The sequence below is a fragment of the Ipomoea nil genome, unplaced genomic scaffold (genome assembly GCF_001879475.1).
Source record: "Ipomoea nil cultivar Tokyo-kokei standard unplaced genomic scaffold, Asagao_1.1 scaffold2704, whole genome shotgun sequence".
In the NCBI taxonomy this organism is placed as follows: Eukaryota; Viridiplantae; Streptophyta; class Magnoliopsida; order Solanales; family Convolvulaceae; genus Ipomoea; species Ipomoea nil.
Window position 1 is genome coordinate 2895600 of NW_017619132.1, and position 24748 is coordinate 2920347.

The window sequence follows — 24748 nt, forward strand, 5'->3', positions numbered from 1 at the left end:
GATTCATCAACCATAGACCTCGTATTCATATATTCAACATACTGAATTCACCATTCACATTACTTGAGCTATGGAGGGTGTGAATGGTGAAGAAGACCAGGCAGGGGTGACGCAAAAGCAGGTGAAAGATGCTCAGGACAATGAAGAAGATCTTGATCCTGAGGAGTACAATAAGAAAACAAACGAATTCTTTGAGGGCATTATAAAGTAATCTCTTTTTCTTTTCTTTTATTTTTCTTGCACATTTATGTGAATTTTACAAATTATTAGCTATATTGCATAAAAATCTCTCTAATTTTTTTTTTTGTCAATAATTATTATTAATTACATGACTTATATATTTGTGTGTACATAGATAATATATAATAAGCATATTTTTATATCATATCGTACCCAATTCAACCTTAGTATATGACAGGATATATAGTATGAGTTAACGGGTTTAACCTATTTTGATAACTCTAGCTAATTTGCTTTTGTCAATAGTTTGGGATGGGTTGTCCAAATTAGAGTTTATATTATTTTAAAAACATGTAAAACTAGAATGCATTTCTTATTTCGAATAGAGCTTATAATTTTTTAACTATTTATTCATGATTTAGACCATTACTTCTTTTTTTTTTTTTTTTTTTTTAAATACATTAACAGAGGAGTTAATGTAAGATATGTGTACCATTTTGACCGAGTTCGGTAATCTTAGGTTAACGAGGAGAAAAAAATTGAAATTAAATTTGTTTATCAGTATATATATATATATATATATATATATATATATATATATATATATATATATATATTAAATTAAAACAAAAGAAAAAAAAATAATTGGTAAGGGTAAATGATGTCATTTATTTATGAACAGACGATTGGAGTTACAACTTTAAAGAGTTGCTGGATGGTGAAGAGTTACCGAAGAGGATGAATAAAAGTATAGGAGAAGAGGCCAAAGGGTTTTAATTGGGAATAGTAAAAGATGTCATTTATTTAAAATAAGAGTTAATACCCAAAATCGTCCTCGACTATAGTGGTTTTTCTCAATTTCGTCCTAAACGACTTTGGTGACCTAATATCGTCCCAGACTTTTGTGTTTCGCTCAATTTAGTCCTCCATTTGTTATTTCGTCAAATTGGTGTTAAATAAAGGGACAGTTCAGTAATGTCAATTTTGATCTCTCTTTACTTTCAACTTGTGAAGTGCGAAATTCCTCTTTCTTGTACGAATTACACTCAGAATTACTCCCGGACCTGCAAATCAAATTTTATATTCGCAGTTTTAGGAGTAATTCTGGGAGTAATTCGTAAAAAAAAAGGATTTCGCAGTTCACATGTCTATGAGTAAAGAGATGCCAATATTAAAATTAATGAATTGTCTATTTATTTAACACCAAATTGACAGAATAACAAATGAGGGACTAAATTGAGCAAAAACACAAAAGTCTGGGACTAAATTGAGCGAAACACAAAAGTCTGGGACGATATTAGGCCACCAAAGTCGTTTAGGACGAAATTGAGAAAAACCACTATAGTCGAGGACGATTTTGGGTATTAACTCTTTAAAATAATAAGGATAAAGATAGAAAAAAGTTAGGAAGCTCCTAACTTATTTTTGAAACCTACCTACCTTTTAAAAATAAGCTCTTATTTTAAGCTACTAGCTTAATTTGAGAACATTACTAAATAAAGCTTATAATTTATTATTAGCTTAAACTAAGCTATAAGCTCCTAATCTCAAAAAAAAAAAAAAAAAAAAAAAGCTATAAGCTCCTAAATAAGCTCTGTCAAATAGAGCATAAGTATTGAATTAACAAAGTATGCCAACGATTTTTGGTCTAGTGACACTAAGTGACTTTCCCAAATGAAAGGTCACGGGTTTGATTCCCACTAGAGCAGTATTAACTCTTTACTGAATGTTCACAATTTAACATTTAAATTGTGAATATTCAATGTATAAATTATCTATTTTGATCCGAGTCCACATTGTAAGGTGAATGCGGGTCTATAGCGGTTGAGTTAGTAGTACTAGAAAAAAGTATATATTTTACTATTTAAGCCCAAGTTTGGCTACGATCTTTATCTTTTAAATAATTGTTAACTAAGCATGAGTTATTTATTAAATAATTCGTTAACTCGTTTTTTTTTTTTTTTTTTTTTTTTTTTTTTTTTTTTTTTTTTTGCGTAGAAATAATTCGTTAGCTAGGTAATAAAGGATGTAAGATAATAAGTATTTGTCTGTATTTATTAAACGTGATTGCTTATTGAGTATTTGTCAACTTAGAATGAAAAGAAAACATTGAAACAATAAAAAAAAGAATTAATAATTATTGTTACTTGAAAGTGTTATTTTATCTTTCCAAAAAATAAAAAAAAAAAAGAAATCTTTATTTTTAAAAAATATATGTGTCTCAATTTTGATAGTATTTGCAAACATTCTAGATTTTTTTAAAAGAAGAATATAGAAAAAGTTACTAAATGTATACTAAAAAAAATGAATAGTTGAAACATAATGTATTAATTTATACATAAAAGTAATAACCCTCATAAATAATCAAATACATAATGTATTAATTTATAAGACAATAACAAATACTTTATACAATGTACTACTTACTAATACATTTTTTCAATATAGATAAATAAATAAACATATATTTATATATATGATGTATATATCACTAATATTAATGATGTATATATACACTAATATAATTATTGACCTCTCATAAAATTTATAGCATTTAATTTACTTCTACTATGCTAAGTAATCAATTTTTTTTTCTTTTGTGAAGCGTAATATATATTAATAAAAAAAAGCATTATATATGTCAATCCATGCATGTTATGTTTATGTTTTTTTTTTTTTTTTTTTTTTTTTTTAATGTTTAAAGGTATACATTTTACTTTAAATCTTTATTAGATAAAAGTATATTTATATTGTTATATCTCCATTAATATTTAATGAATTATAACTCCTTCACTATTACTATACACTACCAGTATCTTTTTCTTATTATTTAACTATAATTTTATTAAAATTATTTTATAACAATTAATTTAATTACAGATTATATTTTAAATAAATTTCTATAAATGGTAAATCAATATATGTGTATATTATATAATATATACCAATATATGTGGCTACTATCTAACTATTATAAATATAATTTGAACTACAATTTACCACTTTACGATGAATTTGGGGTTGACTATTTGGTCAGGAAGATGAAGAATGAGGTTGCGGAGTATGGGAACAAAATTGAGAAAGCTATGGTTACAAACATCACAAATGATTTAAGCATTGTGAAGGCTTTGGTGGTGGAATTTTGCACCCAAAATTATATGAAAACCCATGTGAAAGGCAAGGTAAAGTGCATAGAAAAAGAAGTTGACGAAGTAATTAAGCAGAATAAATGGGAGAAAAAGAAGAAGGAGGAGGAGGAGGAGGAGGAGGAGAGAAAGTCGGTGAAAACCTCTGAATGGTTGTATTATATTGGTCAGAAAACGGCGAAAATCAAGAATTTGGTTTCCCAATTTGGGAGCCTGCCGGATGAAGAAGACCAGTACGAGGAGAAGAAGGAGGAGGAGGAGAGCAGTGCATCGTCGTCGTCGGTAATCGGCGGTAAGAGGGAAAAGCAGAAAACGGTATCAAACTCGACGGAATGCCATAAAATGTGCATCGAAGAGAGCCTCCTGATATCGCCAATGATGGCGGCTAGCCTTAAAAAGAGCTTCGACCATCTTCCCAGTAACGAATTGAAGCTGTGTTTGCTCACCCTTTCGGCTTTTCCAGAGGATTTCATCATAAAGAAAAGGCCACTCATATATTGGTGGATGGCAGAGGGCTTCGTAGTGGGTGAGGAAGTTGGCGAACAGAACTTCACCCAACTTATCCAACATGGGTTAATACAACCTTGGTATGAATCAGGCAACACTACTACTACTACTACAGACCAACCACATAATAATAATGTAGTACATGTACAAGGTTGTCGTGTGCATCCTTGGATTCGAAGAATGTTGGTTTCAATTGCAATGGATGCCCAGTTGTTTGAATTTTTTGGTATTCCTCAGGAGCATCCACATCCACATCCTCCTGGGAATAATCCTCATCCCAGAAGCCGACGTGTGTGCTTATATGACGATGGAGAAGGGGTAGACGATATTACCACTTGGAAAACTAGAACTCGGAAATATGACAGGTTTCGTGAAAGGTTCAAATGGATAAAAGGTAATGCTGTTCACTGGGAGAGGATAAAGACAGCGCTGCATGATGTTAAGGGGAAGGAGGAGTCGCCTGAAATAATAATGCCAATAAAGGATCGTCATAAAGAGGTGTCTGATAGGCAAAGGAAGCTGCTAATCACTTATACTAGATTTCTAGCTCCTCTCAATATTTTGGTTGCTGAAGTAGTCGCCCATGGAAAAATAATGAAACCTGCAGCCGTGCCCAGGAGCGATCATCATGATGCCCTCCTCGATGCCCTCAATCACAGGCTAAGTAATGTGAAGACTCAAATTGATGATGCTATGAAAAACAATGATGCCCAAAACATTCTCAAAAAGTTGCAGGATGAGCAAATGGAACTGGTGAAAGACATTGAGGGGTTAGAAAAGCTAGCAAAAGATCAGTTGAGTTATCTGGAGAGTGTGCTTGATACTGCGGTCTATGAAAGAAGCCACATCTGCAACAAGTTGCAGAAAAATGAGTTGTTATTTAGACACAATGACCTCAACAAGCCATTTCCTTTTCCAATGAAGAAGAAGAAGGACAAAGGGATATGGACCACCACCACAAGTACTACTACTAGTAGTAATGGAACAAGTAACGCCAACAAGAATGAGCAAGACAAAAAAAGTGATGAGGAAGCTGTGGCTGCGGCAGCGGAGAGATTACTGGCAATCATCAATGTTACCCAGAAATACCTGGATATGGATCATGAAGCATTTGGGAAAATGAAAAGGCTTCGAACTCTTCACCTGGGGAGGTGGCGAGACTCCTTGCCTGTACCTCACATTGAGGTTGAAGATGCCAGAATCTTGGAAGCCCTGTTCCATGTGGCCAAGCATTTGAAATACTTGAGCCTGAGAGGGATTTCAAGGATCACTGAATTGCCTTCCAATATCTCTAATTGCTGCAACCTCCAAATCCTGGACCTCAAGGCCTGTTACAATTTGGAAAAGCTTCCTGCCCAGATTGCCTTTCTCTATAAACTCACTCATTTGGATGTCTCAGAATGTTACCTCCTTCAGAATAACAATTTGTGGAGCCTTGTTCAACCCCTTCAGTTCCTCCAAACCTTAAAGGGTCTCAAGGTAGACCAATCCACTCAAACCTCTCTTAAAGCCTTGGCAACTGCTGATAGCTTAAGGAAGTTGAGCATCATACTCACTGAACGCGACTTCAACATAGATCTACTAACCGGTTTGAGCAAGCTTTGCATTCTCACAATAACATGGAGGATAACACCAGAGCCCCAGCAAAAACCAGGTGCCAGCACTGAGAATCCGCGACAGGAACAACCGGAAAAAAGTGATGATGGTGGTGGTGGCAGCACTGAGAATCCGCCACCACAACAACCGGAAAAAAGTGATGGTGGTGGTGGTGGCAGCATTGAGAATCCGCCACCGCAACAACCGGAAAAAAGTGCCAGCACTGAGAATCCGCCGGCACAGCAACAAACAGATATTGAGGAGGCTCTGCCAAATCATCTAAAGAAGCTTGACCTGAGATGCTATCCAGATAAAGATTGGCCAAATTGGGCTAAGAAGCATTCTTCATTGGAAACACTTTACATCACTGGAGGAGACCTTGAGGAGTTTCCCAGGGCAGATCTGAATCTACCAAAACTCCAGCTTCTGCGTTTCAAATATTTAACCAAACTCAAATTGGGTCAGGATTTCAACACACCTCACCTAAAATCCACCATATTTCCCTCTCTCATCACCTTCATTAACCATAGCATCAAGTCTAAGAAGTGAGAATAATGCATGCATGCATCATATCATATCATGCAACCTGACTCGCTCTCATCCGCCCACATCATATCCCAACGCGCAATATATATAGTTGCAGCGTTAGTTACTATTTTCCCATTTGATTTCAAGTCCTTTTTTTGGTTTTGTTTTTGTTTTCCAATAAATCTGTTGCATGTTGTGTTTATTATGCGGTAGCATTCATGAGATGCTTGCTGCCATTTTGTTGTTCACTACAAGAAAAATGCACATAGACAACGGTTAATAACCGTTGTCGTAGGGGTATAATTTCTGTTGTTGAAGCCGGTGTTGTTGTAAGTCCCGCGCATAGACAACGGTTTTTTAACCGTTGTCTTTTCTAGAAACGACAACGGTTTTTTAACCGTTGTCTATTAAGTGTTGTTGAAACCGGTGTTGTTAAAAGTCACGCACATAGACAACGGTTATTAACCGTTGTCTTTTCTACCAACGACAACGGTTTTTTAACCGTTGTCTATTAAGTGTTGTTGAAACCGGTGTTGTTAAAAGTCACGCACATAGACAACGGTTATTAACCGTTGTCTTTTCTACCAACGACAACGGTTTTTTAACCGTTGTCTATTAAGTGTTGTTGAAACCGGTGTTGTTAAAAGTCACGCACATAGACAACGGTTATTAACCGTTGTCTTTTCTACCAACGACAACGGTTTTTTAACCGTTGTCTATTAAGTGTTGTTGAAACCGGTGTTGTTAAAAGTCACGCACATAGACAACGGTTATTAACCGTTGTCTTTTCTACCAACGACAACGGTTTTTTAACCGTTGTCTATTAAGTGTTGTTGAAACCGGTGTTGTTAAAAGTCACGCACATAGACAACGGTTATTAACTGTTGTCTTTTCTACCAACGACAACGGTTTTTTAACCGTTGTCTATTAAGTGTTGTTGAAACCGGTGTTGTTAAAAGTCATGCACATAGACAACGGTTATTAACTGTTGTCTTTTCTTTAAAAGACAACAGTTATAAACTGTTGTCTATTGTGTGTTGTTGAAATCGCTTTTGTCACACCCATAAACTGTTGTCTTTTGTAGAAAAGTCAACGGTTTCTAATTGTTGTCTGTTGTAAAATAGACAACGGTTTTTAATCGTTTTTCACCTGCTTAAATTATAATCATATAAAAATAATAATTTATCCATTCACCATATGTTGCAAAATGTAGTTACATAATTGTGCACAAGCTAATAAGGTTCAAAATAACAAGTCAAAAGACTTCCATGACCAATTCTAATTATCATCCAAGTCATAATACTACTACACAAAAAAAAATTCCACTAACCAATTCAAGTCCAAATGATCACAACGTTCTAATGACCAAATCATACCTACTCTATATGACTTGATAGAATATCGGCCCATTCAGCACGCACCAGATCAATAACCGCTTTGTCATAATCAACTTGTTGAAACTACATGTAAAAAGTAAGAAAATAAATTAGTATAGATATAAATAATTTGCAATGAAATGCAAAATAAGTTAGGAGTAATTCGGAAAGCTCTCCAATCTGGAAGGTTATAGTACAAAAAAGCTAGACAGGAAACACTAAAATGGCATACTAGAGTGTATTCGAGTAAAATCAATGCATTGGCAATACTTTCCTAATATGAATACAAATGCCCCCAATTGACAACTACCATGTGGGATGGATGGCATTTATCAATCTACCAGTCATGCTTTGCCTACTTTCTATTTTTTTCTTCCTCAAGGCCCAAGCAAAATAAAACACATTGCATCCTCTATATAATGCCACTGCAACCAAAAATATCAATACCAAACCACAAGCACACTTTAATTTGTATATAAGGATTTTGGCAGGCAGGATTTTGGCACTTAACACCAAACCACAAAGATTAAGCACACTTTAATTTGTATATATCAATACAGTATGCTTTCCAGTCTTCCAAAAAGGAAAGATAAGAGATGAATTATCATTATTCATCACCAAAAAAGGTAAGACATTAAGAAAATAATTGCTGACCATATAATTTCAATGAACAACAAATCAGAACAGCACACTGATTCACTTATGCACATACAAACAGTTAAGCTCACATGATTCTTCATTTCATGACTATATGCTCATTTTAAATAATCACCTAATGCACTTATATATGCACATACAAACAGATTTTCACTTCAAACAGAATTTTCATGTACATATATACCAGTGCTTGAACAGAATTTTATCATCGAAGTCTGGCATATTCTCAATTAAAGTTTTCATGTACGCCATGACAAAGAAACCGCATTGGTTACTATCCGGTTGACGAGGAGCCTACGAATGTTAAATAATATTTGCATTACAATTTAGCTATATACAAACACTTATATAGTTAAAAATATGAAATTACCTTGACAATTTCCCAAGCAGTTTTACTGCGTCCTTTCTTTCCATTCGTAGAGGACGCATGGACCATTTTAATAGCCCTTCATATATATTGTTGATTATTCAGATTATGTAATAATAAATCGAAAGAATGAAATTTTAAAAAATTTAAAAAAAAAAAAAAAAAAAAACCTAGCTTCAACCATTTGTTGAATCAGGTAGAATTGAACCATTTGTGAAAACCATTTTCTATAAGCTTTACCTTTGGCACCAATAACATACTCCACTGGTCCATACTCGTTTTCAATCTGCAGTAAACACAAAGACAATAATAGTTATACAATTAAGCCAATATATAATATAATCCATCTTCTTCCTTAGCTTCAATTCTAACCTGATTCATAATAATAGGTCCACCGTCAGGTTCAAACATTTTCTCCACTTTCATCATGTTCACAATTTTTTCAACAAACCGATGCATACCCACCTTGTTGTAATCACCATAGTTTAGTAAACCAGAATATATAGCAAAATATATATGAACAAATTAATTAAGTAGACAACCTTAAAAGGCTAATTGTCTGTTCTAAACTCAATCCCAGGCACAAATTTTAGCCAAACAGGGAATCCCCTGCACCACAATTCATACAATTAAGCTAGGATCCCACTTTACATGATCATATATAACTAAATGTATATGCATATAAAATAATCTTACCCATAATTCCATTCTCCACAAATATAAGGCCCAATGCGGTGATGAAGATACAGCCCTGCCTGATGTGCCAGTTTGAGAGCATTTATAAAAGCAAACAAGAAGAGAAAAAAGAGATGATTCGCTATAAGGATAATAAAGAATTATTGCTATGATTGGATAAGAGATATCTCTGGACATTAGCTTTTAAGAATCAAAAACCAGATCAGAATATTGGATCAACTTTGTAAAATTTCCAAAATAACCCTTTTTGTTTCCTTTATCTAATTGTTGGACATGCTAGTTTTGTTCACATCATACAAGTTCTCCAAATTATTTCAATAATATTTCATGTTGAACACACAGAATTAACATAATTAGAATGTTATTAGATGCAAGTAGTAAGCTGTGGTTTTTTCTATAAACATCAAAATTCAGAGTGGTTTAGAAAATATAGTGTTTGCATCTCAAAGTACATTTTGCTTCTTACTTTATTTATGAACCTGTATAAATCTTTTTGACAGATTAAATTTTTAATCATATAAATGAGTAAAGCAAATGTTTCTTTTTAATTGACATGAACAAATGCTAAATAGACAGCACTAGTAGTTCTGCTTGAAAAGTGATCTTGTTAAACTTCAGTGCTTATTATATTAAGGTTAAAAGTAAGGTTTAAATGTTTAATTCTAAAAGTATGATGAAGCAAATAACTAGGGATTTTAGCAAAACTAAAAGTTACTACTCGTACAGCCCAGGTTTCATAATTCATATACAGAAAATCAACTCAGTCAAAATCATAGCCAAAATCAAACTAAAGCTATATGCCTAGTAAAATACTAAAACATAGGGTAGACAAAATCATAGCCAAGAACACTCATAGCTTTCACATATGGAAAATTTAACAATACAATAAAGAAATTAGGAATTAGGGTTAAAAAAATTGAGGACTAACCTGGAGGGATGATGCAGCAACGGCGGCGGAGGTTGGAGGCGGCGACGACGGCGGAAGTTGCAGACGACGACGACGGCGGGAGTTGGAGACGGCGACGACGGCAGAGGTTGGAGGCGGCGACGGCACTGTCGGAGGCGAGGGCGGTATCTTCTGGACTTCGACACTGGGAGGCGACGGTGGTTTTGTGTGTTTGCGCTGAAGTGTTTTGGCAAAATTAGTTTTGTTTTGTGTTTTAATTCCTTCTTTGGCGCTTTAGTGTTAATATTCAAATGAAGTCAAAATTTACAAAGAGGGAATTATTTTATTTGAGAGGGAAGAAGATTTTTTACAAATTGTGCAAGTTTTGAAATTCAACATTTAAAGAATAACATATATATCTAATATATATTAAAGTCAAAATTATTTTAACTTTTATTTCTTTTAAAGAATAACATATATATCTAATATAATAAGCAAAATAACGAAAGTTTTATTTTTATTTTATACTAAATCTTCATTTTTTTACAAATTAAATAACTATATTGATGATTTATTATAGGGACCGGATCCACCATAAATCGGGTATATAGGTATATAACATGGGTAAGAAAATAGTAGCTTTATTACTCGGGACGCTAGGTCCAAAATAGTAGTTTTATATAAAATAATGTACTTTTGAAAAATGTACATTAAGTACATAAATAATGTACCCTTAGTATATTAAAAATGTATTTTGTTAGTTATGGTCCACACAATTGTGTGGACCATGGTCCATGCAATAATGATTGAGTACCAGGTATATAGGTACAGAACGGGGGACAAGAAAATATTAGCTTTATAGCTCGTGGTGATAGGTCCAAAATAGTACGTATAAAGCCCGAGGTACAAGCCTAGACTGGCGACCCAAATACAAAGATCACGTCCCATTTCCCTATAATGTAGATTCATAATTTCTATACAGTATATTTCTAATTTAAATACAGTTGTATAGATTAATAATTTCTATACAGTAAATTCATAATTTCTATACTACAGATTCATAATTTCTGTATTGTTGATTCATAATTTCTAAACTGTATAGTTATCAACACTTGGGAATATGAACATCGCAAATTATAAACATAAAGTTCAGTAATTGTGAATATAGATCAGAGTTATTCAATCATTATGAATATGCATTTCAATTCAAAAATTATGAATATATAGTTTGGTAATTATGAACATAGAGCTAATTAAAATCGCGGCAAAAGAAATGGGATATAGCTAACTGTACGGCATCGATCAACTACTCTTTCATATCCATTCTCAACGTGTCCCGGGCATGCTGGGAGGGTCGATTAACAACATATAGCTAACCTTGTTAGTCATTCGCTAGCCGGAAGGGTCGATTACCAACATAGCTAACCTTGTTAGTCATGCGCTAGTCGGAATGGTCGATTACTAACATATATATAGCTAACCTTGTCAGTCATGCGCTAGCCGGAAGTGTCGATTACCAACCCCGGCCCCTATCATACAACCCTTAACCCCTACACATCATCCCGCACCATTATGAACACCACCCCATATTGTTTTTTATACTTGATAATTATTATTATTTTTTTGAATTCATAGATTGGTCGTAATTGTAATATAATTGAAAATAAAACTTTAATAAATTTACTTTGAAATTCTGGTGAATAATTTTATATTTAAATATGAACGAAAATAGAACTATTAAATTAACTTTTGAATTGTATTCTTTCTCTGTTAAATTATAGGTAAAACATAAAGTGTAACACTTTAGTACACAAGAGTTGGTATGGCTTGGTGGATTTAGCTTTGTTTATTATGTTAAAGGTCTTAGGTTCTATCTTTTATGGTGGCATTCTTAACCTATTTTATGCAATCATTGTCTTGGTTCTCAAAGACAACACATAAGCAAACTGGTAATATACTAGATGTTGCACTTAAATACATAAGTGTTAGTGTGGCTTGGTGGGTTTAGCTTAGTTTATTATGTTAGAGATTAGAGATCTTAAGTTCTATTCTTCTTAGGGGGAATTCTTCGACTATTTTCTAAAATTGTGGTTTTGGTTTTCACAAACAACACAGAAGCAACTCAGTTATATACCAGATGTTGCACCTTTAGGCATAAGAGTTTGTGTTGCTTAGTTGGATAGATTGCTTACTTGTTAAGTTTGAGGTCATAAGTTCAATTCTTGTTGTTAACATCCTTGTTTTTATTTTATATACCTGTTAAATAATGATGCGCAAAGACAACGGTTATTTAAAACTGTTGCCTTTGTAGTGTTGTGTATTCAAATACGCTTAAAGACAACATACCAAAGACAACGGTTAAATAAAACCGTTGTCTTAAACAAATAAAGAACGCGCAACGACAACGGTTATATAAAACCGTTGTCGTTTTAGTGTTGTGTATTCGAGTGCGCTTAACGACAACACACCAACGACAACGGTTAAATAAAACTGTTGTCTTTTTAAAAAAAAAGAGCTCACAAAGACAACGGTTTTAAACAACCGTTGTCTTTCTAGTGTTGTGTATTCCAGTGCGCTTAAAGACAACACACCAACAACAACAGTTAAAAAAACCGTTGTCTTATTTAAAAAAAACGCACATAGACAACGGTTTTAAAAAACCGTTGTCGTTGTGGTGTTGTCTTTTCACAAAATGCACAAAGACAACACACTTATAACAACGGTTAAGTAAAAACCGTTGTCTTTGACAAAAGTGTTGCATCAAAGACAACGGTTTTGGACCAAACTGTTGTCTTTTATACAAAAGACAACACTTTTCTTAAAAACTGTTGTCTTTCTAGTGTTGTCTATGTGCATTTTTCTTGTAGTGGTTGTATTGATTATTAAATAATGTGTTTGAGAAATAATATGATTTGGTGTTTTTCCTTCCAAAAAAGAGAAATAATATGATTTGGTGTTTTTCCTTCCAAAAAAAATGGTGGCATATTTAATTTGTCTTCAAACATAGGCAATTGCATCAAGAGGCTGAGTTGTGGCCGAAAGTACAAACACCAGAGTTGTAAATAGAAAACACCGGAGTTGTTTAAATAGAAGGCTTAGAGTTACAAAAATCTCAATTACACTTGTAAGATCGATAAAAACATATTAGGTTACTTTGAAAGATAAATTAATGGCCAAAAAACGGAGAAAAGAACAAAAATTCCTTGCTATTAGGCATGGCAACCCAAAGAATCAAAATATATATTTTTTTGTTTTTAAAAGAAGCATGACAACATGATTTTATAGTGAACCCGATTTATTAAATATCATAATGTACGATCACATTTCGTCATAAATTGTATCAAGAGGCTGAGTTGTGGGCTTCTGGCTGAAACTACAAACACCCGAGTTGGCTACATATATAGAAGGTCCAAAGGTAATAAAAATTTCAATTACACTCATAGAATTGATGGACAAAAGCATATTACTTACATTGCCGGGAAGATCAATTAATGACAAAAGGGGAAAAACAAAAATTCCTTGCTCAGCTCTTAGGCCAGGCATGGCACCCCAATAAAGAGGAAAAAAAAAAAAAAAAAAAAAAAAAAAAGAGGCATCGTTATTCCTTTTGAAGATGTAGAATACGTACATACTAAGCAAAAACCATAAAGAAAAAAAAGTTACATGACTTACTATATATATATAAACACTACTACTCTATAAAAAAAACATTGCCACCAAACTCTCATAATCCTCTGATTCAACCATAGACCTCGTATTCATATATTCAACATACTTCACCATTCACATTACTTGAGCTATGGACGGTGAAGAAGCCGAGTCAGGGGTGACGCAAAACCAGGTGAAAGATGATCAGGACAATGAAGAAGATCTTGATCCTGAGGAGTACAATAAGAAAACAAACTATTTCTTTGACGGCATTATAAAGTAATCTCTTTTTCTTTTCTTTTATTTTTCTTGCACATTTATGTGAATTTTACAAATTATTAGCTATATTGCATAAAAATCTCTCTAATTTTTTTTTTTGTCAATAATTTTTATTAATTACATGACTTATATATTTGTGTGTACAGAGATAATATATGTTCATAATTATAAAGCTATATATTCATAATTTTTGAACTTCATATTCATAATTATTGAACTCTATATACAAAATTACAGAACTCTATGTTCATAATTATTGAACTATATGTTCATAATTATAAAGCTATATACTAATAATTTTTTAACTTCATATTCACAATTATTGAATCTCTATATTCATAATTACAGAACTATATGTTCATAATTATGTTCACAACTTTATATTCATAATTTTTGAACTATATATTCATAATTATGAACAGTTTTGAAATTGTATCTACTTTGCAAGGTGGACACGATTCCACAGCATAATTTGCCTTATTATATGACAGGATAGTATATATGGCCCAACTAGTTTAACCTATTTTAATAACTCTAGCTAGTTCGCTTTTGTCAATAGCTTTGGATGAGCGGTCCAAATTAGGGTTTATATTGTTTCATGAAGCTGGTAATGAAAACATGTAAAACTAGATTGTTTTTCTTATTAGAACGGTCAAAACGGGTCTGCCAAAGCCTGTCATGTTGCGGACGCGTTAAAAAGCCCGTCAAAATATGAGCCTAAAAGAGGTTGGCTTGCCCCGCGGGCATTGGTAGGGGCCAGGTAAATTTGAAATTTTTTAAATTTAAATAAAAAATAATAGAAAAAGTTACTAAGTGTATACTAAAAAAAAAATTGAATAGTTTAAACATATATTAATGTATTTGTAATTTGTTAAAAATAATAATAATACCTAATAAAGTAATAACCCTCATAAATAATCAAATACATAATGTGTCAATCTATAAGACAATAACAAATACTTTATACAATGTACTACTTACCAATACATTTTTTCAATATAGATAAAATAAACAAACATATATTTATACATTACTTTTAATTTATATATATATATATATATATATATATATATTTATATTTGTGTGTATATAGATAATATATAATAAGCCTATTTTTATATCATATCGTACCCAATTCACCCTTTAGTATATGACAGGATATTATGGCTTTACAGGGTTTAACCTATTTTGATAACTCTAGCTAATTTGCTTTTGTCAATAGTTTTGGATGGGTGGTCCAAATTAGAGTTTATATTGTTTTAAAAACATGTAAAACTAGAATGCATTTCTTATTTCGAATAGTGCTTATAATTTTTTACTTTTAGACCATTACTTTTATTCTTTTTTTTTTTTAAATACATTAACAGAGGAGTTAATGTAAGTTATGTGTACCATTTTGACCGAGTTCGGTAATCTTAGGTTAACGATGAGAACAAAATTGAAATTAAATATTTTTATCAGTTATTAACCGATTAATGTATTCCGTTTTTATACAATTAATAGAGAACACTGTAGGAAAATTAAACGATAATTACAGAATTTTTACCATTTTTATGATGTTTTTATACAAAACATGATTTTTATTTATTATTATTATTATTATTATTATTTTTTTTTTTTTGCATACGAAAGAATAAAGTAGGAGTATATGAAATTATAGTTTAATTAAAAAATTAAATTTTATGATAAATTTGAGAATGGTTTTTTTTTTTTTTTTTTTTTTTTTTTTTTTTTTTTGCAAAGATTCATTATAAGACTATGTTTGGCAAACCTAGTTGAAAAGGTAGCTGAAAGCTGAAAAGTAGCTAGTAGATGAAAAGCTATAAGTTAGAAGCTGAAAACTAAAGAGCTGTTAATTAGCTAACTATGCTTAAAAGTGTTTGGTAAAATTAGCTGTTTGAGAAGCTAGAAACTGAAGAGTTGTAAATTGTATCAAGAGGTTGAGTTGTGGGTTTCTGACTGAAACTACAAACACCCGAGTTGGCTACATAGAAGGTCCAAAGGTAATAAAAATTTCAATTACACTCATAGAATTGATGGACAAAAGCATATTACTTGCGTCGCCGGGAAGATCAATTAATGACAAAAGGGGAAAAACAAAAATTCCTTGCTCAGCTCTTAGGCATGGCACCCCAAAGAGGGGGAAAAAAAAGAGGCATCTTTATTCCTTTTGAAGATGTAGAATACGTACATACTAAGCAAAAACTATAAAGAAAAAAGAGTTACATTACTTACTATATATATATAAACACGTACTACTACTACTATAAATAAATTGAAAAAAATATTGCCACCAAACTCTCGTAATCCTCTGATTCAACCATAGACCTCGTATTCATATATTCAACATACTTCACCATTCACATTACTTGAGCTATGGAGGGTGAAGAAGACCAGTCAGGGGTGACGCCAAACCAGGAGATAGATGACGACATTGGAGGAGAACTTGATTTTGAGGAGTACAAATACATAACAAACGAATTCTTTAATGGCATTATAGAGTAATCACTTATTATTATTATTATTATTATTATTATTATTAGTATTATTATTATTATTATTATTTTTCTTGTCCATTTATGTGAATTTTACATGACTTACTTATATATATACTTGGATATATTTGTGTGAACATAAATAATATATAATAAGCATGTTTTTATACAATCGTTATATCATGGACCAGGGTTCACAGTGCACTGTGGACGACCATGGTCCAATACACATAATTTGACTTCATAATGTACAGAATTTATGTTCATAATACACATACACGTAAACATGATATAATGAACATGAATTTTGTGCTGTATGATTTATGAACATGAATCTTGTACATTATGAATATGAATTCTATGTATTATGTTAAGTGTTTATGTGTCTTCATTATATTGTGTTTATGTATATGTGTATTATGAACATAAATTATGTACATTATAAAGTCAAATTATGTGTATTGGACTATGATCCACGATATAAATTGCCATTTTCATATCATATCATACCCAATATAATCCACCCTTTAGTATACCAATCGTAATGCTGTGGAATCGTGTCCACCTTGCAAGGTGGACACGGTTCTATGTTCATAATTATTGGATTATATGTTCATAATTATAAAGCTATATATTCATAATTTTTGAACTTCATATTCATAATTATTGAACTCTATATTCACAATTACAGAACTCTATATTCATAATTATTGAACTATATGTTCATAATTATAAAGCTATATACTAATAATTTTTTAACTTCATATTCACAATTATTGAATCTCTATATTCATAATTACATAACTATATGTTCATAATTATGTTCACAACTTTATATTCATAATTTTTGAACTATATATTCATAATTATGAACAGTTTTGGAATTGTGTATACTTTGCAAAGTGGACACAATTCCACAACATAATTTGCCTTAGTATATGACAGGATAGTATATATGGCCCAACTAGTTTAACCTATTTTAATAACTCTAGCTAGTTCGCTTTTGTCAATAGCTTTGGATGAGCGGTCCAAATTAGGGTTTATATTGTTTCATGAAGCTGGTAATGAAAACATGTAAAACTAGATTGATTTTCTTATTATAACGGGCAAAACGGGTCTGCCAAAGCCTGTTATGTTGCGGGCGGGTTAAAAAGCCCATCAAAATATGAGCCTAAAAGAGGTTGGCTTGCCCCGTGGGCATTGGTAGGGGCAAGGTAAATTTGAAAATTTTAAATTTAAATAAAAAATAATAGAAAAAGTTACTAAGTGTATACTAAAAAAAAATTTGAATAGTTTAAACATATATTAATGTATTTGTAATTTGTTAAAAATAATAATAATACCTAATAAAGTAATAACCCTCATAAATAATCAAATACATAATGTGTCAATCTATAAGACAATAACAAATACTTTATACAATGTACTACTTACCAATACATTTTTTCAATATAGATAAAATAAACAAACATATATTTATATATTTGATGTAGGGAAGGGATCAGGTGCGGGTGGGGGCTTCCCGTGCAGTTGTGCGGGTGGACGCACGTTAAGAATTAATCTGACGAACTTAAAGTACAAAATACACGCACATTAAGCACACAAACAAAACACCTTAAGAACACAACCCCACGCACGTTAAGCACAAGCCTCACGCATGTTAAGCACAAGCCTCACGCACCTTAAGCACAGAACTTAGACACCTTTTAAGTTTCAACAACTACTCACATTAGGCACAAACCCGCGCACGTTAAGCACAAAACTCATGCACCTTAAGCACAAAACTCATGCACTTTAAAGTTTCAACAACAACTCACATTAAGTACACACTCACGCACATTAAGCACAAAACTCACGCACCTTAAGCACAAGACTCACGCACCTTAAGTACAAAACTCACGCACATTAAACATAAAAACTCAGTACACACTCATGCACATTAAGCACAAACCTCACGTACCTTAAGCACAAGACTCACGCAGTCACGCACCTTAAGTACAAAACTCACACACATTAAACATAAAAACTCAGTAAACATTTATGCACATTAAGCACAAACCTCACGCACCTTAAGCACAAGACTCACGCAGTCACGCACCTTAAATACAAAACTCACGCACATTAATTATCCGCACAACCGCACTGGAAACACTTACCTGCAGTACTGGAACTTAATTCATATGATGTATATATCACTAATATTAATGATGTATATATACACTAATATAATTATTGACCTCTCATAAAATTTATAGCATTTAATTTTCTTCTACTATGCTAAGTAATCAATTTTTTTTTTCTTTGTGAAGCGTAATAATAATAATAATAATAATAATAATAATCCTATATATAATAAAGCTATATGGTCTTGTAAAAATTGAATGTTGCATTTAATTTTCACAAGATCATATGACTTTAAGATGTGAAAGTCTTGTGAAAATTAAATGGACTTTAAGATGTGAAAATTACTTTAAGATGTGAAAATTAAATGCAACATTTAATTTTCACATCTTAAAGCCATATGGCTTTAAGAAGCATGCATGCAACCCCAAAGTCCATAAGTTTGAAATTAATATATAGCATAGCTATGTTGCTTAATATTTAAGATTGTTGATGTGCATATTGAGGACTACGGAGACAAAGATGCGTTATTCGTGGATTCATCGGATACTATCCAACAACACTCTCCAACTTAATTGACGTGAAGTAGGCTTAGTAACATTAAGATTATATTCTCGAATTATTAGTTCTCATCTTTTATTGATTACAAACTTAATTCGATAGTATTTGGAAGAAAAATATCAATGTTCTAACTAAGATTGTGATTTTGGTCTTTAAAGGTCAATTGTATGTTGCTACATCTAGAATTAGAAATCTCAAAGGTCTAAAAATTTTGATCCGTGGTGACTCTAAAATTGTAATTCAATTACTATTGTAGTTTACTAAGTTCTTAAAAATTTATAATATTAAATACTATGTACTAAATTTTTAATATAGTTTAAGATTTGTAGTAATCATCCACCTTAAATATTATTTTAATTGTAAATATATTTATGTTCATAATTTTATCATAGGAATTCACACATAATGATTATTAAATAACAAAAATTTTATATATGAATAAACCTCATATAGTGTATATTTTTATAAAATAGTTTCCGTGCATCGCACGGGACAAATACTAGTAATAATAATAATAATAATAATAATAATAATAATAATAATAATAATAAAGCATTATATATGTCAATCCATTGCATGTTATGTCTATGATTTTTTAATTTTTTTTTTTAATGTTTAAAGATATATATTTTACTTTAGATCATGTTGAACATAGTATATTTTTATTAGAGAAAAATACATTTACACTGTTATATCTCAATGAATTATAACTCCTCTACTATTACTATACGCTACCAGAGTACCAGTATCTTTTGTAGATTATATTTTAATTAAATTTCTATAAATGGTAAATCATATATGTATATAAATATATACCAATATATGTGGCTACTATCTCAGTATTATAAATATAATTTGAACTACAATAATTTACCACTTTACGATGAGTTTGAGGTTGACTATTTGGTCAGGAAGATGGGCAATGAGGTTGCGAAGTATGTGAACAAAATTGAGAGAGCTTTGGTTACAAACATCACAAATGATTTGAATATAGTGAAGGCTTTGGTGGTTGAATTTTGCTCCCAAAATTACATGATAGCCCATGTGAAAGGCAAGGTTAAGTGCATAGAAAAAGATGTTGACCACCTAATTAAGCATTTGAAAAAGAAAGAGCAAGCCATAGAGCGGAATTTGAAGGAGAAAGAGGTTACGACTACGGAGGAGGAGGAGAGAAAGTTGATGAAAATTTCTGAATGGTTGTATTGTATTGGTAAGAAAACAGAGAAAATCAAGAATTTGGTTTCCCAATTCGGGAGCTTGCCGGACGAAGATGATGGGTACGAGGAGGATGAGGAGGAGGAGAGCAGTGCATCATCGTCGTTAACCGGCGGCGGTAAGAGGGAAAAGCAGAAAACGGTATCAAACTCGACGGAATGCCATCAAATGTGCATCGAAGAGAGCCTCCTGATATCGCCAATGATGGCGGCTAGCCTTAAAAAGAGCTACGACCATCTTCCCACTAACGAATTGAAGCTGTGTTTGCTGACCCTTGCGGCATTTCCAGAGGATTTCATCATAAAGAAAAGGCCACTCATATATTGGTGGATGGCAGAGGGCTTCGTAGTGGCTGAGGAAGTTGGCGAACAAAACTTCACCCAACTTATCCAACATGGGTTAATACAACCATGGTATGAAGGTGGCAACACTACTACAGACCAACTGCATAATAATAATAATAATAATAATAATAATAATGTAGTGCATGTACAGGGTTGTCGTGTGCATCCTTGGATTCGAAGAATGTTGGTTTCAATTGCAATGGACGCCAAGTTGTTTGAATTTTTTGGTATTCCTCAGGAGCATCCACATCCACATCCACATCCACATCCTCCTGGGAATAATCCTCCTCCCAGAAGCCGACGTGTGTGCTTATATGATGATGGAGAAGGGGTAGACCATATTGCCACTTGGAAAACTAAAACTCGGAAATATGACAGGTTTCGTTATAGGTTCAAATGGATACAAGCTAATGCTGCTATCTGGGAGAAGATAACGAAAGCGCAGCAGCATGATGTTAAGGAGGGGAAGGAGGAGTCGTTTGAAATAATAATGCCAATAAAGGATCGTCTTAAAGAGGTGTCTGATAGGCAAAAGAAGCTGCTCAACACTTATACTAGATTTCTAGATCCTCTCAATACTTTGGTTGCTGAAGTAGTCACCCATGGAAAAATAATGAAACCTGCAGCCGGGCCCAGGAGCGATCATCATGATGCCCTCCTCAATGCTCTCAAAGACAGCCTAAGTAATGTGAAGACTCAAATTGATGATGCTATGAAAAACAATAATGATGCTAGTGGTGGTGATCTCATCAAAAAGTTGAAGGATGAGCAAATGAAAGTGGTGAATGACATCGAGAGCTTAGAGAAGGTAGCAAAATATCAGATGAATTATCTGGAGAGGGTGCTGTGGATGAATGATCCTGTGGTCTACAACAGAAGAAAAAACTGTGAGATTTTGAAAGAAAAAGAAGAGTTGTTATTTGGCCACAATGACCTCAACAACCAATTTCCTTTTCCCATGAAGAAGAACAACAAAATGATCACCACAATTTACCAGAATCAGCAAGCCATAAAAATTGATGCAGTGAGCAATGATGAGGCGGCCTTGGAGAGATTACTGGCAATCATCAATGTTACCCAGAAATATTTGTATATGGATCATGAAGCCTTTGGTAAAATGAAAAATCTTCGAACTCTCCACCTGGGAAGGTGGCGAGACAACCTGCCTGTACCTCACATTGAGATTGAAGATGGCCGCATCTTGGAAGCCCTGTTCCATGTAGCCAGGCGTTTGAAATACTTGAGCCTGAGAGGGATTTCAAGGATCACTGAATTGCCCTCCACTATTTCCAAATGCTGCAACCTCCAAATCTTGGACCTCAAGGCCTGTTACAATCTGGAAACACTTCCTTCTCAGATTGCCTCGCTCTATAAGCTCACTCATTTCGACGTATCAGAATGTTACCTCCTTCAGAACACCAATTTGTGGAGCCTTGTTCAACACCTTCAGTTCCTCCAAACCTTAAAGGGTCTCAAGGTAGACCAATCCACTCAAACCTCTCTTAAAGCCTTGGCAACTGCTGATAGCTTAAGGAAGTTGAGCATCATACTCACTGAACGCGACTTCAACATAGATCTACTAACCGGTTTGAGCAAGCTTTGCATTCTCACAATAACATGGAGGATAACACCAGAGCCCCAGCAAAAACCAGGTGCCAGCACTGAGAATCCGCGACAGGAACAACCGGAAAAAAGTGATGATGGTGGTGGTGGCAGCACTGAGAATCCGCCACCGCAACAACCGGAAAAAAGTGATGATGGTGGTGGTGGCAGCACTGAGAATCCGCCACCACAACAACCGGAAAAAAGTGATGGTGGTGGTGGTGGCAGCATTGAGAATCCGCCACCGCAACAACCGGAAAAAAGTGCCAGCACTGAGAATCCGCCGCCACAGCAACAAACAGATATTGAGGAGGCTCTGCCAAATCATCTAAAGAAGCTTGACCTGAGATGCTATCCAGATAAAGATTGGCCAAATTGGGCTAAAAGAAGCATTCTTCATTGGAAACACTTTACATCACTGGAGGAGACCTTGAGGAGTTTCCCATGGCAGATCTGAATTTACCAAAACTCCAGCTTCTGCGTTTCAAATATTTAACCAAACTCAAATTGGGTCAGGATTTCAACACACCTCACCTAAAATCCACCATATTTCCCTCTCTCATCACCTTCATTAACCATAGCATCAAGTCTAAGAAGTGAGAATAATGCATGCATGCATCATATCATATCATGCAACCTGACTCGCTCTCATCCGCCCACATCATATCCCAACGCGCAATATATATAGTTGCAGCGTTAGTTACTATTTTCCCATTTGATTTCAAGTCCTTTTTTTTTTGTTTTGTTTTTGTTTTCCAATAATTCTGTTGCATGTTGTGTGTATTATGCGGTAGCATTCATGAGATGCTTGCTGCCATTTTATTGTTGTATTGATTGTTAAGTAATGTTTTTGAGAAATAATATGAAGTATACCTGTTTTGTATCTTATATAAATTTTAGGCATTCTCTCGAGAAGATTGTTCATGATGAATTGAATAAATTAAATATATAAAGAGTAATTTAATTTATAACTTGATAATTTCATGCTATTCCTTAATTTACATCATAAGTAGTTCATGGGATACTACTTACTCTCTCAGTAAACATCAAACATCATTAACAAAAGACTCCAATTTCACTCATGGAATCCAACACAAGAAAAGAAGAAGAAAAGAACAAAAATTACTTCTTGCTCATAGACATGGCAACCCAAAAAGAAATCTTTATTCCTTTTGGTGATTTGGTATACGCAGTCCTTATAGCATAGACCAAGGTTCACGGTGCACTGGAATTAGGCGAAACAAACCCAATTTGCTATCAATTTTAGTTTACTATACTATTGGGCCTCTAGTGCATTTAGAATTATAGTAAATTAAACTAACTTGTAGGTGCACTTTTAGCCCATCCATACGTGCCTATAGATAATAGCAAATTATATCGTGCACCAAGACGCACAATGTTTTGTGCGTCCTGGTCAAAACGGTATTGTTTTGTGTCTGTTTTTTTTTTTTTTTAAGAAATTTTGTTTCCCGTTTTTACCGTTAACTTCTAAAAAAAATTCCATGTTTTGAATGTACGGAATTGTATAGTAGAATACACATAAACTCATAACATAACACATAATCTGATCTAACATTATACATAATACACATAAAGTCTTAACATAATATACACATAAACTCTTAACATAATACACATAAACTCTTAAAAGACTACACATAAACTCTTAACATAATACACATAAACTCTTAACATAAAAAACGACGTCGTTTTGGGCAGGGCGCACAATGCCTTGTGCGCCCTGGTGCACGATATAACGATTGATAGATAATCAGCTAGTTATATATATATTTTTTAAACACTCATAATTTTTTTACAAGGTAGTATCTATTATATACTTTCTCAATATTTTTTAGTCTAAAGAATCATTGCTCCACCACCAAGGTTTGTCTTGTGACCAACCATTTAGAATGGTAACAAAAGTGTCACCACACTAGAGTTAATTACCGAAATGGTCCTATGACTATAGCGAAATTATCGATTTAGTCGTTGACTAATTTTCTTGACCAATTAAGTCCCTCGACTTTAAAAATCTTAAACAATTTGGTCCTCCGTTTGTTTTGCTGTTAGACATCCGTTAACTCGGGACCAAATTGGTAAGTTCGCTATAGTCAAGGGACCATTTCGGTCATCACATGTAGCATTTCTTTCGAAAAGTTATTTACCAAAATGGTCCCTTGACTATAGCAAAATTACCAATTTGGTCCTGAGTTGACGGATGTCTACCGACAAAAACGGAGGACCAATTTGGTTAAAAATTTTAAAGTTAAGGGGCTTAATTAGTAAAAAAAAAAAAAAGTCAATGATCAAATTGGTAATATCGCTATAGTCAAATGATTATTTCGGTAATTAACTCCACCACACTACATAGTAGTTGACAATCGATTAGTTATACACTACCCCTAACATTTATAGTTTTAGTGTGTGCAATCGATAAACGAATATAACAAAATAGAATGATGAGTGACTGTGACTCTGTTTTGCATATTTAGCTTATTACTTATTAGCTGGCTTAAAGCTCAAAAATTAACAGTATTACATTTT

General features: G+C 33.1%; 1 protein-coding gene and 1 long non-coding RNA gene across 4 annotated transcripts; one reads left to right on the forward strand and one right to left on the reverse strand.

The window, feature by feature from the left end:
* The first annotated feature begins 17 nt into the window (after nt 1-17).
* LOC109155566 lies at nt 18-23065 on the forward strand. Of its 3 annotated transcripts, none has more exons than XM_019303163.1 (4): nt 18-207; nt 3218-5643; nt 22297-22385; nt 22488-23065. In XM_019303163.1, exons 1-4 carry the CDS (start codon nt 71-73, stop codon nt 22659-22661), a joined length of 2826 nt encoding a protein of 941 aa, XP_019158708.1. In that variant the 5' UTR covers nt 18-70; the 3' UTR covers nt 22662-23065. The 3 variants fall into 3 exon arrangements, with proteins under 3 accessions (XP_019158708.1, XP_019158710.1, XP_019158709.1); XM_019303165.1 differs by lacking the exons at nt 22297-22385; nt 22488-23065 and adding exons at nt 5668-5995; nt 6039-6159 and having other exon boundaries at nt 3218-5565; XM_019303164.1 differs by lacking the exons at nt 22297-22385; nt 22488-23065 and adding an exon at nt 5668-6159 and having other exon boundaries at nt 3218-5565.
* LOC109155568 lies at nt 8192-9115 on the reverse strand. Its single transcript, XR_002049915.1, has 6 exons — nt 9054-9115; nt 8900-8966; nt 8730-8822; nt 8598-8643; nt 8361-8436; nt 8192-8284 (listed from the first exon to the last, which is right to left on the reverse strand). It is a non-coding gene; the product is annotated as an uncharacterized LOC109155568 (long non-coding RNA).
* Nucleotides 23066-24748: the final 1683 nt, after the last annotated feature.

Excerpts from the sequence above, each read along its gene's own strand:
- LOC109155566 (XM_019303163.1), top strand. The coding sequence starts at position 71 with ATGGAGGGTGTGAATGGTGAAGAAGACCAGGCAGGGGTGACGCAAAAG. Across the intron at positions 208-3,217 it reads TTCTTTGAGGGCATTATAAA|GAAGATGAAGAATGAGGTTG; the intron begins GTAATCTCTTTT and ends CTATTTGGTCAG. Across the intron at positions 5,644-22,296 it reads ACCGCAACAACCGGAAAAAA|GTGATGATGGTGGTGGTGGC; the intron begins GTGCCAGCACTG and ends AACCGGAAAAAA.